The following is a 22,738-nucleotide window of genomic DNA, read 5'->3' on the forward strand; positions in this document are numbered from 1 at the left end:
AATGAACTGCAACAGAAATGTGTATCTGATCATTATACACACGTAGGATCATTACATGTGTCTATCCACACACTAATCCCACATTTACAGGCTTCTTAAATGTGGAAAAAATGCCTTTAAATAAATGGAAAACCACATGTTTATCCATCTTATAAATTCATAAGAACCTTTCACTTTAGCAATTAAGAGGTTGTTGTATATCATGTACCTAATACAGGATATTTTAGAGTCCTGGTCTGTTCTGTCGACAAACAAGTAACTTAATTTCTTTTACATAAGAAATATATATTATATATTTCACATCATAGGTTTGGGTGTTGAGACGTCTCATTAGATTCTGGGAAATTGTGATGTTTTCCTGTTTACTCTATGAAAACATCAACTTATTATCTTAAAGAGAAGAAAACTTTCACTACGACGTCACCTTTTGATTAAACCTGAAAAGTATTCACCTATACGTCTTGTTCTTCAGCTTCACAGACACACAGCAAACCAGACGGAATCATTTCCATTGTTTAATGGTCACAGTTGAAGCACATGATATAAAAGAATATTTACACTGATAGTTTAAAATAAAGAAAAAAGGTTTTTGACAACACACACACACACACACACACACACACACACACACACACACACACACACACACACACACACACACACACACACACACACACACACACACACACACACACACACACACACACACACACACACGACAGCTTCTACAATCTAAGCATGCTCCTCCTCAAAAGTAGCAACCACACATTAAAAAAAACATTTAAAATTAAGCCACATTTAAAATTAAAAAGGGAGTAAAGTGCATGTATGACAGTCGTCTCTGTACAGACATTTCTGATAGACTGCAGAGAAGTTTCACTTGCCAGTCACAGGCACACTCCTTTAACGTGTACAAAGGAGATAACGATCCAGAATTTTAAAAAATGTACACGCCCACATGGTAAAAGTTGTGCTACACGGTCGCACTCACACACACAGACACACACAAACCAGATATAAAAACATGTACAGTTCATTAAATGTCAACACTCACAATAAAGACCTTTACTTCTTAAAGAGAACAAAGCAGAAAACCCAACCCCCCTAACCTAAGCTTTCTCACACACAGCAACACGTACGAAAAACAAACATCTAGTCTGAGTGGCATCGGAGGACACGTGAGAGACGAGTTCAGTTTGTCAAGTAGTGAAATTCGAATTGTTTCTGATCGAGACGGACATTCCAGGAAATCCGGAGCCTGACGTTTGTGCAGGTCCGATGTGGTTCAGACGTACTGAGGTATCGTGTCGTCAAAACAAACATGAAATAAACAGCTTGCCTCTTTCTCTTTGCAAAGTTTCAATGACTACTCTCCGTCACCAGGTCTGGAATCAACTGTCTCTGGGGATAAAACACTGATCTTTAGCGTCCGCGGTTCCACCTGAGCGCGGGTGTTTAGATTTGATGCTGCCAGCACAATTCATACATTAAAGTACAGCAGAATATAATTTAATAATATACTTTGACTGTGTATTTTTGCCAAATGAGCCAAAGTTTACATTTAAATGATCTTTAAAAGAAGTTTGTGTGAGCGTTGAGTTGATGACGGGCAGATTCATTCATGGTCACACTGCACCAGAAGGACAGCCGTGTCGTTTTAACTATGCAGCACAACTGGCAAATGCTGATGAAGAGAGATGAGAGCACAAGAAGAGGAAAACATAGGCTACATTCCACTTAACATCAGGCTGAACTTTTCAGTCAACCGACAGCAATTCAGTAAATATCAAAATGTTGACGGCGAAACCAGCGATTTTGTGCAGGCTCAGGCTCATTAGCTTTTGAACAGAGTTACCCACGTACATCTGGATGATTGTGTTAGCTGCTGTTTGAAATCTTCCAATTTGACTCTTTATTTTCTAATCGGAACCTTCATAGCCTCGCCACTGCCCTTCCACCGAAACAAATATCTCGTATCGCAGATTTCAGAGGCTCGTTGTGGATCTGCAAGAAAAACGCACGGAAACTATTAAACATATTTTAAGGCAAGAGGCATTGGTTTGTTTTGCTGAATAGATCCAACATATACACTAAATCTCCATCTCTCACAGGTGCACATTATCCCTGTCTCTCTCTCTCTCACTCACACACACACACACACACACACACGGACACACACTGTGAGGGTTACATGGTGTGGTAAAGGTTGCTAACAGTTCTTTTCTTGAGCCGCCTCAGTGGGTGAGTCCTTCCATACGGCTGCCTTGTGGCTATGAGCGACAGCGCATGCGAATGCAGGGAATCTGGGCTAATGTTGCCGACGTCTCTTCTCTGCTGACTCTGATATGAGGGTGGAGGGATTCCTGTTGAGGTTTCTCCAGCTTCAGAAAGCCCCTCCACGTCAACTTCGAGGACCTCGGGCTGCTGGTCGGCCTCGGAAGGAGAGTTGTGCACCCGCTGCTTCTTGGACTCATCGCCCGTGTGAACTGGATGTTGTTCTGACAGCAGAGAGACGGAGGAGCGGCTGAGCTCCCACTCGCTCAGGTCGTTGGCGAGCAGCTCCAGACAGCCCAGTTTGGCCAGAGAGGCGGAGCGCTTCATCAGGGACGGAGGGGTCAGCCCTGCCTGGCGAATCCTGGCCTCCACCTCTCTGACCCTCTTCTGGATGCTGCTACTTCGCTTCTGAGAGGATCCAGCACTGAGGCCGAAAAACTGGTCCACACAACTGGTCTTGTAGGCTCCGGCCGTGCTCACCTGCTGCAGAAAGGCACCCAGCTCACACAGAGTCTCCCATGTCTCCCTCATGATAATGTCACTGTGGGGTCCTTCTGGGGAGCAGTCCCAGTCGGTGCCGGACTCGAGCTCCGTCACGCCCTCCAGACACAGAAAGTTCACAGAGGCAAAGGGAGAGTGGGCAAAGTGATTGGAAGGATAAGAGGTAGAGAGCAATCTACCATCAGCAGGCTGGAGTTTGTGTCCTTTTGTGCTTCTGTCATTATTTCCTAGTGCTCCTATCTCAACTACATCACCACTCTCCCTTTTAACTGGTCCCTCCTCCTGCTCCTCCTGCTCCGTGCTAACGAATGACTCCTGCGAGCAATCAGACGCATCCTGCAGTTGAGACGCAGCCACCGGATGGATGCTGGCCGCCTGCCGCTGTGAGCTGGATGTGCCACCAGAGAGGGATGGTGGTGACGAGGAGGAGGTTGTTGGAGTCTCGTGCTCCATTTTCATTTTTTGCTCCAGCTGTCGCGTGACCCGCCGCACAGAGCCCCTCGTCCAATCGTTGTAGAGTCGAGCAGAATCCTCTTCCTCCTCATCGTCCTCTTTGTTCTTCACTTCCTCTTTTACATTCTCAGCCTCCTTCTGCAATGGATCATTTCTATCCTCCATTTCCTGCATAGACGTCCTCACCTCCTGGTCCCGAGGGCCCTGAGGCTGTGGTTGAGGGCCAGAAGATGAAGCCTCTGTGTGCACTGCAGCCTTCAGTCCTGTGGCCTGCACAGGGACAATCAATTCCTACAATAAAGAGAGAGATCAAATAAAAGTGTTAATATAACCATGAAGTTACTTAGGAGTCATTAAAACATTTTCAGATTCAAATGTGTTGCATTCTAACGTTATACCACCAGGTGGTGCCCTTAAACTCAAGATCCCAAGAGCTAAACTGTTAAATCAACAGAGACCAAATTTAACTTCAGTGGATTCAATAGATATATAAAATATCTTTTATCTACCAATTTTTCTGACAGTGTATTTTACATTGTACATAAATATCTATTTCCCTTTGAAAAAACAGACCACAATATCTGCACACCAATCAAATTAAGACCCTCAGAGTCTAAGAAGAGCCTGAGAGACGCTTTGAAGACAGTTTATGTGACCCAGAGCTTAAACGTTAATTTGGGCAGCTGTCCTCACCTTTCCTTTCTCCTCCTCAGTGGAGACCTCCTCAGGCTGTGGTTGCTGTTCCTTGGCACAACTCTTCACCTGGGGCGACTGCTGCACTGCAGCACAAGGAGTTTTACCGTCTTGACTCATCCCCTTGAACTTTTCCCTGGCACTGAAAAAGTTGATGTGATCCGCACTGGGGCCGACCAACACTTCACCGTCTTGAGGAATGGCACTGGGATAGCTGATGAAATCACTAGTGGAGGGAGGATGAGCTGCTAAACCGTCCAAAGACGAGCCACACAGCTGCTGATCACAGTCTGGATTTTTGACAGGCACTGGTACAGACAGACTCTGGGGTCCAGCTGATAGTGTGCTTGGTGTTTGTGTTGCCATGGGCTCAGGCACGGACACTAGAATCTTTTTTGTCACAGGCTGAGGGCAGGATGACACCTCTGGTGGGATAACCTCGTCCGTGCAGGCTGGGGACGGAGCGGGAGAGAGAGGGAGGTGGTGAAGAGAGGGAGGCGGGTGAGGCTGGTCCACCGAAACACTTTGTGCAACAGTCACCGTATCTGTCTTTTGAGGCTCAGGCACCACAGTGGCGGCCCTTGGCTGGGATAAAGGAGGTGATGACGGCGGCTCCTCAGCGTCACATAAGCCATTGGACAGCGGAGGAGATAACGGAGAAGCGGAGCCAGCTGTGGATTCAGGACGGGGGGGATCCAGCTGTCTGCTCTTTGCTGCAACAAAACGAGGAATCTCCAGGCCGCGAGGGACAGCATCACCTGATAGAGCTGCAACCCCCTGAAAGGATGAAGAGCTGAGCTGATTGGACTGGATGCCAGTATCAGACTGGCTAGTGGAGCGTGTCGCTTTGCCGGCCCTGGCTGAAGTTCCCAATGATTCCAGCAGTTCTTTCACAGAGGGACCAGGCGCGCTGCTGGCCTGGTTATGAGGGTCAGAGCGACCCAAGCTGTGCGGCTTGGCTAAAGATTTGCACAGTGGCTCGTGGTGCTCGGACAAGTCGCTGTCAGAGTGAGAGCGCCACAGTTTGTTGTGCCTCTGCCGGCTGTTGGAGAAAGTGACAAGAAAACAAGAAAATCATCTTAATGTCTCATGATGTCTCTCATATCCTCTTTGTGTAAAAGTATACTGCTGCAATTATTAATTATCAATTTCCCAGCAAATGATTCATGGATTTTGATGAACACAATTAGGCATATTTAGGGGACTGTGCTATTTGGTGTGTTATACCCAGAAATCCATGCTTGTGTGAGTCTGTGTGTTTCTGTGGGTACCTGGCCAGCAGTATTCCCTGATACTCCTCCAGCTGTCTCATGAAAGAGGGGTTAGGTTTGGTCACAGCTCGACGCTCCTTGACATAATCGAAGGCCTTTTTCAAATCCCATGCAAACTCCTTCATGGCGTATGCGATCACGGTGGCAGCAGAGCGACTTATACCCATTTTACAGTGCACCAGACACTTGGACCCAGCTTTCCTGGTGGGGATATAAAGGATCAAGCATAAGATCAAGATCTGTCTCAGTCACATTTTTCAAAGGAGGTAACTCAACTGACATGAACAGAAAGAGAAGGGCTGCTTTTCTATAACTAGATACATGCAGTCATCTGAAACTCACTTGGCTCTAGTTATAAACTTGTAGGTGTCATTCCAATAGGCGAGCAGGTCGGTGGCCTCCTCGTCATACACGCGGATGTTGTGGTACTCGAATACACCAGGGAAGAAGTTATCTATCTCCCTTGTTACATTGAGGATGTACTGAACCCTGTGGAAGAGCGAGACATGAATGAGAGGAAAGAATAGAAGGTGAGACACATTCAGTGGATGGGCAGTTGTTAAGCTGAGCTTGAAGAATCGATGTCAGTATAACTTTAGAGTGTGGTCTGCTGCCTTTGTCCTTCTCCTTACCCGCTGTTCTGCAACTCCTCCAAATTGGATGCATTCCACTCAGATCCCTGTAGGAAACAAAAGCAATCCTCAGACTTATTCAAGCCTTCTACTGAGCTTTTCATAATGCTTAAATCCTTATGTCCAATGTGTTCTCCAATGTCCACTCCAAACCAGAAAACAAAGCACCTTAAAATTAGGAGCCACAGACATCTGGACACAGACTGATGTTCATGCACTCAAACTGAATTACTTAAAAATTATAAATCATTCACGTCTAAGCAAAGAGTGCTCTTGATATAATATGAGACCGAGCAGCACCTTTTTCATCCTGTGGATGCAGCCTCTGAGTTGTCGTGAGTGGACCTACCAAAAAGACGTAATCGAAGATCTCTGTGGGACTGTCCATCTGGCCCAGAATCACAATCATCTCGTTGTCAATGTACTCCTTGAATTCTCGCAGGTTGCACGTCATGTGCATCTCCAGCTCTGTTCGGATCTGAAGAGCGCATCCAGACAGGAAACAGGTGAACACACAGGTAAAATCTTGCAAACCTAAACCTAAAATGCACGTATCACATTTTCATTCAAGTTATATATGAGTATTTTTTTTCAAACGAGGGTCTTCTTGCATATCACACGAACACTCTCATACACTGGGCATCTGCATGTCAGTGTGAACAGGAAGGAAATTATCTATTTGCAGTTGGTTGTTAAATTGCTAAAAAAAAAATACTGTGAACTAGGAACTGGAATGATGAAAAGTAAGAGAGGGGATTTCTTTTCATGGACTGATGATGAGTTGGAACAGTTAAAACGTTTTAACAATATCTGGAATCCACCACTGGTAGTCGAGTGGGAAGAATCAGGAAGAAAATGCAGGTGACATTCTTTTCAAAAGTTTCTGCCCGTCCTTAATAAAATGCAGGCCTGGAGTTTTCAAACTCAAATGCCCAGACCTCAACCTCCAGAGTAGTGTGGACAGCAGATGTAACCGTAGCAACACTGATGTGGTTTAAAACTAAAAAGCATGTGGATGTGGCCTAACTTTCAATGATGAGTGCATCAATTTGAAGTATTGTCAAATGAAAGTCAGTGCAAAGCGGTGACTCACCTCTTTACAGGTCACATTCTCCAGGTCCTTCTGCATCATGATTTCTTTCAGACTGGTTTTGATCTGCCGCTCGGTCAGCTCTCTCTCAGTAGGTCTGCAAAAACACAGTGACATTGAAATGTGTTATATTTAATAAGTGCAAATTGATTTCCACATATAGGGTGTGGTTAACATACAGTTTTCCTTACGGAGGAGAATTAAGACCAAACTGTTTTAGTCTTAGTAAACAGTTGACTGTTGATGTTTGTTAGTGTCATCGATACAAACAAGACAAAATCCTGATCAGACACCTAGAGAAGGGGTGAAAGAAAATAAATGGAAAACACATTCCACGTGATCTAGTTAGGCTACTTACGCATCGGAGAAGAGGACGGGTGAGTCAGCACGGTGCGACATCAAATCCCGCATGGTGTTCCACTCATTGATGCGGACTTGGTCGGAGGAGACCCTGCTTTGATAGTAGCTGACCCAGGTGAGGAACAAGCTGCCAGGGAAGTAGTTATGACAACGAGCCACGTCACACGCTTTGTGGAGTGACTGGAGGGCCGACCTGTGAGATAGAGAGACGGGGAATGAACGGGAGAGAATTTGAGATCGTGAAATAAAAAAGGCTTCTGAATCAATGGCACAAAATTTGACACCGAGATGAACACTTGCTAACAATACAACGAAGATACAGGTGTGCATTTCTACGGACCGGTGTGATTAATGCAGTGTGACTCACCACATGGCTTGCACAGAAACAGGCTTGAAGACATGCACTCTGCTATCAGTTGACACACTGAAACCCCTGGGAAGAAAGCACAGAAGGAGAGAAACTCAGCACACTGGTGTTGTGATGGATGTTTCCTCTGAGATTTAAAGTTTGATGTGTTGGAAGTTTTCTCACCCATCTCCATCCAGATGTATCAACGTGTCGCTCCACAAGGGCAAAACCAGCCCAACAGAACATGAGCTGCAGGGGGGAAATAAACTCCACGTTACAACTTTAAGCACTGAATCAAAACAGACACACACAAGCATGCGTGTGTTACCGACTCACCTGTCTACCGGACTGAAGTCCATTCCCAGCACCACGCTCTCCTCCGTGTCCTGACGACCATTGGTTGACACCACCACCATGTAGCGGGTGATGCCAGAGTGGATGCTCTCCAATCGAACCGCCTGGAGCAGGAAACAAGACGCGGTTGGTTCGACAATCTTAAGAATGAATTTTGTACACGTTTGTGTAACAGTGAACGCACCAGTTTGATGTTGTCCTCTGGTCTGAGGAGAGTGAACATGGTTTGCAGGTGCTGCTGGATGTCTCCTGAGAAAACACAACTTGTATTAATGTGTGAATAAATGATAACCTTATTTATTAAAAACACCAGTGATGCATTAAACAGAGCACGGATCTTGAGGTAGACCGTTTACCTTACCTGCATGTTTGCTGCGCAGCTGTGAAAAACGAGAGGCAGAAGAAGAGGAGGAGCCATTTCCTCGAGGTAAGAAAAGAGCGGCTCCTTTGACTGTCAGGAAACTTTCACTGATGCTGGACAAAAAGGGAGAGAGAAAAGTCATTAATACAAATCCTTTAATAATTAATATAATCCTTTACTGAAGTTTTCCCCAAAATCTAACTCACTACAACCAGCTCCAACTAAAGCATTACAAAAAGATTAAGGTCCTAAATGGCACATGTGGCGATCGATGATCCTTCAGAAATGTGTGCAGATGAATAATTGAAACAATTGGTGGATTAATTAATTAGGCCGCTGAATATCCAAAAAATATTTTAATGATTAACTGCTTCTGCGTCTCTGTTTTGCAAATGTGAAAGATTTCTGCCTCTCACTATCTTACGTGATTGTAGAGTGGATATTTGTTGGGTGTATAAATAAATATGTAACCGTGGGCGCTGGGCAATTTAGCCTGGAGAAAATAAATAATTGGCCTCCTGTAGAAAAGCAAGTTAAACTTTAGTGAACTTCGCTTCACATATGTGTAACCGTGCCCTGACACTGTTGCTGCTGCTGTGGGGACGCTGTGTTTTTATTGGCCAGCTGAATGAAGCAGAGGGTTTAGCATTTGTTCTTCATTATGAAAACAGCAGGTGAATATTGAGTATGAGGGCTTTTGTCATCTGAAAATTGAAGGTATCTCAATAAAGGTGATTTAATGTGAGATTTTCTTAGAAAACACGGACGATATCCTGTACAAGCATCATAGACAAAACAATAACAGTAAAGTTTATGTGACTTTATGAGCTTAAAACAGTCGACTGTGCAGTTCGCAACAAACAGCAGCTGGTTTTAATAACATGTCGCCTTAACTGAACCAGACATGTTCGAAAAGATGAAAGGAGGCAGAAGAAAAACAGATATATTGAGTATCAGAGAGGAAACTGCCAATTTAACCAACCTCTTCATCACATGAACCCTCCTCTTCCTCGAACAAGCAGATCGAGCCACAGTTTTGTATCATTGTACTCGAATTAACTGGCTTTCAGACTTCAGTACTGGCATGAAACTAGCAACTGCAGCTAAGCTACTCGGCAATTCTGAGTTATGTAATGGACTTAATGAATTCCTTGGAGTTTGACATTGCTCGGACGATTTCTGAATCACAACCAAAATAGTAGCAAACAAATACACCAGACAAAGGGATAAAGGCCTCATTGTGTTTTGTTATGATGGAGTGAATGTAGAGTCACCAGCGACCCCTGGCTGTACCTTTCTGTCATAACACACTGACTGCAAAGAAAAACACAAGGCAAAGAAGGACGATGAAGAAGATGATGAAGGAGGAGTGAGACAGAGGCTAATGTGAAAGACCCGGAATGGACAGCAATAATTAAAAAAGTGAAAATTAGGCAAATCACTGCTTCACAACGATGTCTTTATCCAGTTATATTCCCAAGTTAGAAAAATAGATGTTAGAGATTTGATGTTCCATTTTTCTGAATAGTCAAAATCTGCATCTTCCTTACAAACAGATTCCTTCATGATGAAATAAAAAAAAATTAAAATAGTTATGATTATGAAATTAAATAAAAGTGCGGCAATAGCACGGATGTCAGCATAACTGTCCCCCTGAGAAACCTTCACTTTAAAGTGACTAAAGCTTGACTCTCTCCTGAGCAACAAAAAAAATAAAAATAAAAAGAACACAGATTTTAAAGGATCCTCTTTCCTGTATCCCGTGAGACAAAGCAGAGGCTGACGGCTCGTTTACAAAGTGTAAAGGCACACCAACAGCAGACAGATGTCTTATACAAGTGTGAATAATGGGTACGTGCAGACAAACTATTGACTTGGCTGATCAAACACATCAATTGCCAATAAATGGAAGTTTGCATTCATCACGTCCTCTGACTCATGAACAGTCTGTCTGAGTCTCCCTGCAGTGTCCCACAAACATCCATGTAAGGCACATCTCTAAAAATGGGGGGAAAAAACACTGAAGCTGGGTGGAGTGCGTGTGAGCAGATGAGCGTGGCATCCAGGAGCAGACATTGCTCAAGGAGCAAAGGGAAGGAAACACCTTTCTCTGCTGTCATATCCTTCCCATTTAGTCATCGTGGGAAAAACCACAAGCCTTTGTCATACCAGATCTCTGCCAAGCACTGGAGAGAAGGACAAATAAGAACATGAACTGTGTCGAGATGGGATGTACTGGGATTTTCCATGAAAGCTACCAAAGAAAACAATCCCTCCCTGGATCAGACTCTAGACACGTCGCTAAGGAGCATATGAGAATACAACAACCTCAGGATGCTGCTGCAAACACTTCTTTAACTCACAGCTGGTAAATGTCCCCCTGAGAGACCACAGAGGTGTCCCCGAGGCGAGGTCTCATCTTCCCCGCGCAGCAGACGCAGAAGCAGCCGGCAGACGAGCTCCGTGGCGCGGTCACAACACCGGGGGGCATCGCTGCTCCGGTGGCCGGGGGCAGGGCGCACAGGAGCGGGCTGGAGTCACCGAGAGTCGCGGCGGTTCTGATAACAAGCCGTCACGTGCTGTTCTTAATGGGCTTTTGCAGATTTAGGGGAAATATCCGCGGAGATGTTTTTCAAAAGAGCGCAACGATCTGCGGATGGGAGGCGGACAGATGTTGAACACGCTGCTGTAGTGGAGCAGGTGCCCGGGAACATCTGGTCAGTGGAGTTCCTGCAGCACGCTGCGGTAAATCCTGCAGCTGACGGGGGGGGAGGAGACTCACTGACCAATCAGCGTCTGTCACAGCGTCTGTCACAGCCCTGTATGGAGGCTTATTAGTGCCACTGTGTCTGTGGTCAACAACACGACCTGTTTTTAAAGCCTCCCTCTGATGCTGTTCAGCCTGCACATGATGTAAGAAGTATATATTACAGCTAGGCAATATGGTATTCAATTATATCAAGATCAATATTTTCCATAATTATCATTATAAATGTCAACTTCTTATTTCTAATTTAAAAACTGATCTTTGCTGGTTTGCTGGTTTCGAACTCTTTTATGTGCAGAGAATTATAAACACTTGATAAACAGCAAAACATTTTATAAATCATAATTATATTGCATTATAATTATTGATATTGTTTTATTTCCAAGTCCTGCTATTCACTATTTATATGTACCATATGCTTTATTTGTCTTGCCATATTTTTATAATAATAAAACTTTTTTTTTTATTAGAGCTGGGCATTAAAACTATATCAATAGTTTACACAACATATTTTTCAGTTATAACAAAAGTCCAAAACATGTCGATATATTAGTTATGCATTGTACAAGCACAGTGAGGTATAACACATAATTGATAAACCTCAGATTTGTAAAATGTTTTGCTGTTTATCAAGTGTTTGTCATTCTTTGTTTATAAAGAAGATTTTAAAACTAAAGTCTTTAAACTTGAAATAAATAAATCATGTGACATTTATTGTGATAATTATTGACATTGACAGATATGATTCATCTTGATATAATTTTTGGTCATATCGTCCAGCCCTAAATTTTACACAGCATAAAAGATCTGACTTAGTTTTTCACACCGTTGCTTTATTGCAGACGAGGTACCTATTTAAGGCTTTTTAAAAACTTTCTTGATAAAGATGGATAGAATGTTTAAGACTTTTCAAGACTGGCCGATCCCCTGAATGTTAGGCCCTGCTGTGATGGCTCTTATGTGACTTACTGTATATACAACATACAAGATGTGTATATGTCAAACACAAAGGTCACAAGTCAAGCTTGGACCAAGGGCATTGAGATCACTTAAAAACTATCTTATACGTTCAGATAGTATTACCCATATCTTTGGATTGCTCATTTTCATAGCAAAGATACAGAGTCAGACAATTAAATATGAAAAGCTGTGCAATCCTAGAGGCCATTTGAAAGTTTACTTAGTACTTACTTCTCCATCCCATCTTGATCCCTTGTGTTCAAATATTTTATATCAACTTATTCAACATGTTTATTTTCCTTTGTGGCTTTTATTCAACATGCCACAGCTTTCCAGACTGATACAAATGAAAAGGGTGGTGATGACAACACCACCAGAAAACTGTTTACTTAACTACCATGACAACACTTCTCCTGATTAAGCAATAATGATCCCCTACACCCGCAGAGACATCCTCTGTATGGGCCACACTCTGATCACGTGTATTTTCTGCACCCTGCTGCTGAAAGGTGACAAAGTTGTGTAATCAATTCTAGGTCTGTAGCCTTACGTGGAAATTCTCACCGGAGTCAGCGACACCTGACACCTTAGGTGCTGCTGCTTCTAGCAACACCACCAACACCACCACAACAACGGAGATTGAGAAATCAAAAAGGACACATCAGGCCACTCATGATCCCAGGGGGAAACTTGACCTTAGACTTGGTTACGCTGCTTGTTGATTCCTCATGGTTTCAGTTTATAGGCTGGTTTACACACCAAGGGTTAATGGGTGGTCACCACCTGACTTCCAATTCATTTCACAGGATAAACAACAACTGCAGTGGTGTTTTCCTTTTAGGCCCAACTGTGACCCAATATTGCAAGTGTGTATCTGCTTGTGTCGTGTGTTTTTGTGGTGTCCTCGACCTCCGTGGTCAAGCAGCCAAGACACATGATTCAGACCCAAGATGACGTTGGTCGATCTCTCAGTGATCATCACATGATGAAGAGTGTTTATTTATAAGACCGTTGATTCACAGGTGCTTTATTGAAATATGTGCATTAGATAGTGAGTAGTCACCTAGTGGAAACATCGAAGGAGACAGAGATATACAGCAGAGCAGAAGCTCAAGAGTTTGGGCATATTGTAAATGTTTGAGAGTTTAGTACTCTTTAGATGTTTTCATTGCTATTTAATCCAAAAGTTGCCCATTCAAATCCCTTAGCTGCCTCTTCTTTTCCATCTAGAAGCGCATGGACTCTCAGCAACCTACGTGTTTTTCTGTGTTTTTGGACCAATCTCTCGAGTTCCATTTTACTGTTCTCTCATTTGTCTGCTGAAATTCACACCGTCCAATCCCGAGCAGTAAAGGCCGGAATGTGGTCGTTACATGCAGACAGACACCGAACACTCCTCTGTTGCTATTACGTCTCCATGTATACAAATACACAGACAGTCACCTTAGGGATCAGATCACATACATATATATATATATATATATATATATATAAATAAATAAATAATACAGTGCATCCCAGTCTGTTTAGTTTTTCTTTACCTACTGATTTGAAACAAACATACACATACACACTGGGAGCCAACTCCAATTGACAAGAGGGGGGCAAACTCTTGACATATTGGCAATCAGCCGCACGACTGATATGTAAAGACAACCACTCACCTCCACATTCACATCTACAGGCAATGTGGAGTCGCCTATAGTCAGATGAAAGTGTAGCGCCAGAACAAACTACAAACACCAAAGTGTCGACTCACAGACTCAAACCCTGAACCCTCTTGCTCTGAGGCAAAAGAGCTGAAAGCACCATCATCTCACCCAAGATTACAAGAGTGACGTAAAAAGGTTTATCAGTCTTAGCGGCACGATGTAAACTGGAAAGAAAATTAAACCAGTGACCTTCTCTTTGAAATTCATGATTTGACTTTTCATCTTATTGAGGATTTACACAGATTATAAAAGACATGGAAAAAAACCTTTAATCAAAGCACCACATTAAATTCCTCTGTCTCCCTCCGATCTCCCTCCTGTGGTTCCTCCAGTGACGTTGCTGCTTTAGCTGATGTCACAGTGTTGCTGATGTCAGTGGGTTTAATCAGCTGAACTGCAGTGGGCCCTGCTTACGCACACAGACACACTGCATCACTAAACCCTTATTCTCGTCTGAATGAATGTCGCTACCTGTGTCAGAGATGAGCTCTGCTGCAGCTGCTGACGTCTGACGACAGGCAGCCTCACAGACATCTGGGGCGTGGGCGAACATGAACAACCTTGTCTCAAGATTTTAGGAATGTCAATTCAGGAATTCAACTATTGTGGTTGTCTATTTGATTGAACCGTGCCCACATATATATATCTCAAAAGTCACTCAACTTGTTTCGCTATAACATCAAAAGCAATATGTGATGCTGTTTTTAGAGGAACAGATCATCAGAGCCTTTCTCAAGCCTTATCTGTTTCACCAGCTGATCCATTAGGTTTCTGAACCTACCCACCGCTATACATCCTCAGTGTCGGGCTGTCAGGCTATAATAGGTCTGACATTGGAGTCCGTGCCTGACATAAGACAAGATTCTGTTCCTCACTAGGAACTTAATATGTACAGTATGCAATTTGTAGGGGGATGAGGGGTGACACCATCCACATTAAACCAAAATGACCAAAAAACATTTCCCTTTTAATAACCTGCCAATCCAACCATCCCCTGTATGAGAGAGCGTACTGCATGTGCAGTTAGAGAATTTGTGTGTGCAGGTTAGCAAGTTAACGCTGCTAACTAAATCGCAGGATCCGCCGTTTATTTTTTTAAAGTTGAATCCGCCTGCTCCTACGAGATTTGCATGGGCGGGACCCGAAGTAAAGCAGGAGGTACAAGCGCAGAGACGTGGTCAGAGGCACACAGTAAATACCGACCAGAAGGCAAAGAACCGGAGGACAGCGCCCTCTCTCTCCCATCCTCGGCAGGCAGGCAGTATTTAGCATAAAGTCGGAAGAGACCGCTCTCACTGTGCACATTCTGGGGGCGGGTCTCGTCCCCAGAATTCTCTCCCTCTTAGAACTTTTTTTTTGGCATGTTCGTACTAATATCAAGGTGTCATGGTGTAGATATTTCATAAATGGGTGTAACAACCGTAAAATCAAGCATCACAGGACCCTTTATTTCCCTTGAAAATGTCACATGGGTGTATGAAATATTAAGGTCAAGGGTCAATTTATATTCAGACTTGAAAACAAGATATTCAAAATAATATAAGTTTACAAAATACTGTTAATCAAAATGACATCTAATCCCTTCTGTCCCTCCTTCTCAAACACAAACACAAACACACACACACACACACACACACACACACACACACACACACACACACACACACACACACACACACACACACACACACAGAGAGCCCTGCTATGTGAATATAGATTTCACTCCCAGCTGCACAAATACAGACCGTCCTCTCAGTGGGATGGCACAGAGCTCCAGTGACCAGACAGACACAGAGGCACTCTGACTTTGGGAGTGGCGACCAATCAGCCCTTGGATCAGCAGTGCAGCTCCTCTGACCCACATACCCAGAGCTGACTCACAGGGAGCCTTCTGCCCTCTTATGGACAGTCAGCAAACCACACCTAACATCAGACGAGAGGATGTCGGGATTTCTTCCGATATCAAAAGAGACATTTAACACAAAGGGGAAGTAAAGGTGTCACTGCAGCTGAGGTTTACGTTATGATAAGCATCTAAAATAAATCGCTCACTGCTTGTGGACTAAAACCAGTTGCAAAAGTGGTTCAGTGAAACAGGATAAACAAGATTCCCAACTCCAGTTCACTGCCTGAGGCAACAAGGGACCACACACACAACACCACAGCAGCTCTTTGTCATGTCCCCATAATAAAAGAAGAAAGTCCTGTGGGCTCCGACACATGTGATATGTCATGACTACTCATCTAATGGTTCTTCAATTTAAGTCTATTTCCTGTTTCCAGGTCAGGGGTCAGTGGCAGCCACAGAACAGGCCCTGTGTTCTAATTCAGGGGTTGGGTCACAAAAGGGTAATATAGTAACGACTTGAGAGGGAGCAGATATTCAGCATAATATCATTTAATATCTTACCTCCTCGGCTGAGAGCGGCGGTCATCCTCCCCACTCCCCGACTCCTGGAGGGACAATATGAGAAAATTACATTTAATAATTCAAAAGTTCAGAAAAAATACTGTACAGTCTAAAGCTGAGCGTGAGACAAATGGAGACATAACGCAAGATTAAAATTATTGTTTCAAATATGAGTAAGTGAATCATCTAAATGATCAAAAGGAAACTCATATGAACTATTTTTAAAATCGTTTCACTGTTATACATTAATAAGCAACTTATTTAATGGTTGCAGCTTGTTGAATGTGAGCATTTGCTGATAGTCTTTATTCCATATGATAGTATGCGCCTACTGACCTTTTTTGGGCAAAACATATGTCATTGTAATGAAAAATTATAATATTTAGTTGAATTTCTCATTTCTAATTTGTCATAAATGTAAGGTCCTTTCGTCAGTCATTTGTGAGAGATTTCAGTCAACATTTGTTTTTATGATTAATTCAGATAACCCAATTATGTAGCACATTTACATGTTAAAACACAACTCAAATGGAATGTGAAATCACTCCTCTTAGGAGGAATATATGTAATATTCATAAAGGCAGACAGATGAATAATTACTGAGATTAAAAGCACGATTATGGTCTTTTAGTGTTTAGTTAAGTTTATAAAGCCATGTAAAGGATTCTGTAACTTGTTGGCAGCGACCATCTTCAAATTCAAACCAAACAAGTAGTGAAAAAAAGTAAAGGAACTAAATCCCACTGTCCTTTGTTGGGTAAAAAAAAAAAAACACACCAGAGACAGCAGGGAGAGCAGAGTTCAGCTTCAACTCAATTTACATGCTCTCCAGGAAAATGACCTCAGTCTGTTTTTAAGGTGTGGTCGGTGGGACAATAACACATTCACACACAAAAACAAGCGAGTCTGTGAGGAAGAGACACAACGACACACAGAAAGACTAAATCTGCACAGAGTGGAATATTACTCATTACGCTGAATGAGAAGGCTGAGGATTAGTGGCAGATAAACAACTGGCGTTCATGTTGTAATGCCCGGTACTGAGATGTTTACACTGTACGTAAGCTTAACAACATTAAAGAACCATTAACAGCTTCATAAAGAGAAGAAGTGGATTACAGGTTCATGAGAGGCCACATTGAGCCCGGACAAAAACATGAACTCAGCTCAGAGTGTTTGCTCTGACTGAAGCAATATGGAAAAATTATATCACGGCACAAAAATGCTTGATATGGTCAATATGAAGTGGGTGCACTGCATCTATGTATTTTCCAGTGGAACTTTAAAGCAGCAAAGAATCAGGGTTTTTTTGCATCGTTGAAGATAAGTCAGCGAAGGGTCGGGATGCCACTATTTACTGTTGTGACACTGTTGCCGATCCAGTGTAATAATGTCATGTTTAACAATGTAATAAATGCGACGTCCACGCCCTTTCACAACCGGGATATCCAAAGCAGGTGTAGTAGTAGAAAAACTATGCAAAACAGATCCTGTGGATTGATGAGCACCTCATGTAAAGTATGTGACGCTGGAGCCGTTGTGAACTGACTATTACTACAACCTGTTAGCACAAATTACTGAGAAATTGTGTATTGAAATGTCTTATGAAGACAATATCTCATAAATGTTTTAGTTATATTGAGTTATATTGCACTTCATGAAGTTTGAGCAGGTCAAAAAAAAAAACACAAAGCACTTGACTTGAACGTTTACATGTGAAGCAACACTGAGAATGACTTGATATCTCTAGAAATAGCCAGGTTTATTTTTAATTAATTTTATAGGAAACTTTAAGCAGTAGTTCCATGTTGATGCCTCTGACATTGTGACAGATTAACCATGTAGCTTTTGTTTCAATGTGGAAATACACAGATGTTTTGCATAAATGAAAATGAAAGAGGATTTTTCCAAAGCTTATGGAAATGTTATGCCTGATCATTCGAGCTGGGCAGGCCTCTGCAGGACTGGAGGAATTACAGCACCTAACCTTTATTAGTTTCACCAAAGTTAATAAAAGATTTATATTTATAAAAGAATAAATGCATCCAAGTGTGTACAACACAGTTTGTGTGTTTCCAACACAAACACCCTTATTGTGAAGCAGACACATACCAGTGAGTCTGGACGGGCTCAACATGAGGTTCAAGTAAATATGGTGGAGGGGGAAAAACAACAGCCAGCAGCCATCTCATGCAAAGTTTTACACAAGACACCATACGCACGCCACTTGACAGCAAGACACAGGAAACCAGACATGTCTGTGTAGTGTGTTGTCATTGTTTGTGTGTGTGGTTTGCAGCTTGAAAGCATATTTCCAAAAGAAAATGCTTCACATCCTTCACCACCTCTGCCTGCCTCACCTTACACATGTGCATATCTTCTGTTGTAATGAAAGACTCTGGCTCACCATCACTTCTCGGACACGTGATTAAACCTGTAGCTGTACACCGAGCTGCTCTTGCAACTGATGACTCAATGTAACAATCTACAAATTCTTGTTTCATCCATTCTTGTATATTTCTTCTAACAATTCTGGATGACAGCCTGAACAGATTTCCTAACAAGGCAAGTTATTACACTCACAGAACCTGTTTTACTCGGAGAAAATAAAGGGTTTAAAGTACAGGGTCCCTTTCAATGGCCACAATGAGTTTGTGACTCACACTCAACTTGTGTCAAAAAATGTTTTTCCATTGTCTAATTTCCATCCTCTACATTTCCATTATTATGCTCAAGTTAAGCAGTATGCTCATGTGTATGTCAGCCATCAATGACTTTGTTATAACATTGTACTTGGCATAATATACATCATGTGGATGATTGAGGCCAAAATGGGAAAAGTTGCTTATCAATAAGCAAGACTGCTTTATGACAGCACTTAATTTTTATTACTGTTTTCCACCTTGATTTGCCAGATATTCAAGTGACTCCATTAGCAGAAATTAGACACTGCAGTCTGGTTATTTCCGATCGCTGTAGAGCAGAAAGGAGTCAGCATCTGTGGATCAGTCTTCATGAACATATGTTAACTTTCAACAACACTTTTTTTAAGTTGTGTGAACCAGACAGAGAACAACATTTGAATGAGAAACAGACCGTGAACTTGTGCTCTAGATCACTTCCTCACTCTAGGGGAGTTCCTTGTGTCAGTAGAAACAAGACGAGCGGAGGGAAAAGCAACAGGACAACAACCCAAGTCATTTACTTTGCACAGGCACACTGCTGCCGTACTCTCGCCACAGACACACAGTACAAAACATTGATAAACTGAAGTAATTTATAATAAATAATAAACGCACAGTTTGTTGGAAACCTAAAACGGAGTCAGACACCCGCACAAGATGAGGAAATTGAGGTATAGAGAGGTCAGGTCACACAACGCCAGTGATTTGGTTCAGATGCCTAAAGCTACAGCAGCGATATCCGTTGCGAGCAATGCAGGAGGACGAGTGCTGACGGAAACGGGAAACGCAGCAAACCTTCCCACAAAGTACGCCACAAATACGGCCATTCCAAGTACTAGCAACTAATGCTGGTTATGATAGTTTAACATTAGGTCAAACTCCAGCAGCAGTTCCTTCTGTCATGCTTTTTCAGTCATGACCCATTAGATAAGGTCTCTAAAAACAACAATACAAGTCCACAACAGCCAAGAACATGTTGATCTTTTGTGAGACGTTTGAGTATCAAGTTTATTAAAACATAAATTATTGTTTTGAAGCAAAGCAAACTTCTATCTATTTAGAATTCAACCCTAAACTACTGAATTAACCGATTAAACTTCAATTAAAAGGCAGCCGTTGGAGTTTTCTTGTCAACAATGACGTTATGCTTACATTCAGTTTTAATGACCAAAACTTATTGTGTGTATCGTTGAGGTTTAACAAACACAACAGTCAGTCATTATTTATCTATAGCAAACATACATATAGCAAAACATGTGATAATGTTTTGGCCCTACCTCCCTGCACTAATCAACCATAACCATACTTACACCCAATCTTTACCCAATAATAAAATGTCAACAATATGTTTATATCAGCAAAACCTTTTGTGTGTGCCCTTGAGGTCTTAATCAATATGGAAAATGTGATAGTATTTTGGTCCTTCCTCACCTTTCCTTACCATAAACTTAAACAAAATCTTTGCCCTAATATTATATAATTTTGCCTTTATGTTATGGGGACATGGTTTTGTCCAAAAAAGGAAGTTGAGTCCCACAATCACTCTTTGTAAATAGATGTACATCATCAATATTATAAGATATAATTATAGGGGGGATGGAGGACACCAGCAAAACATGGAGACAGGGACGTAAAGACAGAAAAGACAGAAAAGACACGTCCACAACGTTGTTTACGAACAGAGACAACTCGTGCAGGAGCTTCTCGCTGCGTTCATGCGGGACACCAGGCGGCTCAGCGGGAGCGGAAGTGAATGAAATATGTTTAGTTACAACTACAACACCGCGACTTGCAGGTGGAGGAAAAGCAGCAGCAGCGCGTTTTACTGTGAAACACAGAGAGACAGGACACGGGGAGGATTTCAGCTCAGGATCGATCGAAGTCGGTCGTTCGTGATCTCAGTGGAGAACCGAACCCGGGAAGTGACGGGGAACGTGCAAACAGGAACCATGTCAACAGAGGAGCACAATGAAAACACCCGAGAGGAAGCGGCGGTTTTGATGCTAAGCTAACGATGCTAACGACGTTTCCCCCCATGTATAAAACGCAGAAAACCGGCAGGGGGGGGGGGGTGTTCCGACACGTTTGAAGCAGGTCAACTTGGCAGCGACTCCGGAGCCCGAACAACGATGAGCTGCGATGTGTCACGCATGCGCAGGAAGCACAAAGGCAATGCACTTTATGACAGTCGAGCAGCGGGTAGAAAAAAAAACACACACACACACACAGAGAGACACACACATAGCGGAAATGGAGCCTCGTGGAGCAGAGGGACACATTTGGGAGTTTTTGTCCCGGGTGTTCCGGAGGACCGTGGAGGAGGCTCCGCGGGGCCGGGGACGACTTACCGAGACGCAGGGGCTGGAGCTGGTGCTGGGGGTCGGCGATCGCTGCACGGTAACCAGCGCCATTCAGCGACGGGGAAGCGGACACCTGAGAGAAAGCGACACCGGCGAGACGAGCATAGTTGGTTGTGAGGAGGAGGAGGAGGAGGAAACACCCGCCGGACCCGCTGCTCGTCTCTCCCGTCGCTGCCTCTTCCTCTCTCCGCTCGGTGGCTGTTTGTCGACTCCCCGGCTGGTTCCGCTGTCAGGGACTCCTGCGCATGCGCAAGCACCCGGAGCTCGTCAACCCCCCCCATTAACCGTGTGAGGGCTGGACATACACCAAGCGACTGTCAGCCTCACAGCCATAAGTGATGAAGTGCATTAAAAGATGAATAAATCATGAACCCTGTGGTCAAACAAGCAGCCAGTCACATTCTGAACACTTACAGAGGCACTGGTGGGTTTTACTTAAAGGTTCAGTGTGTGAGATTTAGGTGAAAGGCATCTACTGGGAGAAATTGAAGATGAAATAATCCTAGTGTTGTTTTCTCTAATCATGTAAATTGTAAGAATTGTTGTTTTCTTTACCCCAAGAATGAGCACTTTAGATTTAAATGTTCAGTGTGTAGAGTTTAGTGACATCTAGTGGTGAAGTTGCATGTTGCAGCTGAATACCCCACATAAAAAACTATTACATATGGATTAAAAATGTCTGTTATGAGACTTAAAAAATAATAATAAAGACACTAAATATGATTTTATATATGTGTAAAATGGTTTGTGTGAACCTTTAAGTAATTATTTTATTAAACATTTTTTGCATTTCAACTATACCATTATCATACATATATTATTAATTAAATACATAGACCCAAGTCTGGAGAGATGAGTCTAAATGGAGAACACAAAATGTGTGAGCACTTTTTTCAGTCCTTATAAACAGTGACAGTGAGTCAGTAGAATCTGGGCAAAATCTCTTTAGATGTATTTATCTCTCATGTAAAAAAAAATTATTTAAGTTCAAGCGGCATTGTTTACTATGAATTTTCAGTTTCAACCATGGAAGGTGTATCAATTCCAAGCATAAACTAATAGTAAAAGATAAAGTAATGTGTGGGTTGCATGCACAGGTTTACTGTACTGTACAATACTAGAGGTTTTTCAAAAGTGGTTCTACACCTGCTGTGCTACAACTCAAAGGCTGCTGCTGAGGTGGAGCCTGCCTGTCTGAACCTGTGCTGCTAACCTCTCTACACTGCATCAGGGCACAGGTCAGGGAGAGCAGCAAACCTTACAAACCAAACAGGCTCAAATATGAAGTGTGTCATCAGCAAGTGTGACACCGCCCAGATGTGCAGGTATGCACAGCTGCACAGCACCAGCTTTACCACTATCATTACACCTGGCACAACCTGGTTTCTTTCCCGTGTCGTCCTTCTACACATAAATAATACCGCTAATCACAAGGAGATGCCAAAAATCACAGATATGGGCAGATTCAAAGGTTTGGAGCAAAAAAAATACATCATAATTCAAAATG

General features: G+C 42.9%; 1 protein-coding gene across 2 annotated transcripts; it reads right to left on the reverse strand.

The window, feature by feature from the left end:
• Positions 1 to 502: 502 nt before the first annotated feature.
• ssh2b (slingshot protein phosphatase 2b) lies at positions 503 to 21,466 on the reverse strand. 2 transcript variants are annotated; one of them, XM_035179055.2, is made up of 15 exons: positions 21,220 to 21,466; positions 16,188 to 16,231; positions 8,339 to 8,451; positions 8,162 to 8,226; positions 7,960 to 8,081; positions 7,807 to 7,872; positions 7,642 to 7,707; positions 7,273 to 7,467; positions 6,918 to 7,011; positions 6,174 to 6,302; positions 5,825 to 5,871; positions 5,535 to 5,681; positions 5,193 to 5,393; positions 3,922 to 4,963; positions 503 to 3,519 (listed from the first exon to the last, which is right to left on the reverse strand). In XM_035179055.2, the coding sequence occupies exons 1-15, from the start codon at positions 21,280 to 21,282 to the stop codon at positions 2,188 to 2,190; spliced, it is 3,726 nt and encodes a 1,241-aa protein (XP_035034946.2). In that variant the 5' UTR covers positions 21,283 to 21,466; the 3' UTR covers positions 503 to 2,187. The 2 variants fall into 2 exon arrangements, with proteins under 2 accessions (XP_035034946.2, XP_035034945.2); XM_035179054.2 differs by lacking the exons at positions 16,188 to 16,231; positions 21,220 to 21,466 and adding an exon at positions 10,702 to 11,178.
• Between the last annotated feature and the right edge of the window lie 1,272 nt (positions 21,467 to 22,738).

The sequence above is a fragment of the Hippoglossus stenolepis genome, chromosome 15 (genome assembly GCF_022539355.2).
Source record: "Hippoglossus stenolepis isolate QCI-W04-F060 chromosome 15, HSTE1.2, whole genome shotgun sequence".
Lineage (NCBI taxonomy): Eukaryota > Metazoa > Chordata > Actinopteri > Pleuronectiformes > Pleuronectidae > Hippoglossus > Hippoglossus stenolepis.

Excerpts from the sequence above, each read along its gene's own strand:
- ssh2b (XM_035179054.2), bottom strand. The coding sequence starts at position 10,829 with ATGCCCCCCGGTGTTGTGACCGCGCCACGGAGCTCGTCTGCCGGCTGC. Across the intron at positions 8,082-8,161 it reads CAGAGGACAACATCAAACTG|GCGGTTCGATTGGAGAGCAT; the intron begins GTGCGTTCACTG and ends TTCCTGCTCCAG. Across the intron at positions 7,708-7,806 it reads ATACATCTGGATGGAGATGG|GGGTTTCAGTGTGTCAACTG; the intron begins GTGAGAAAACTT and ends CTTTCTTCCCAG.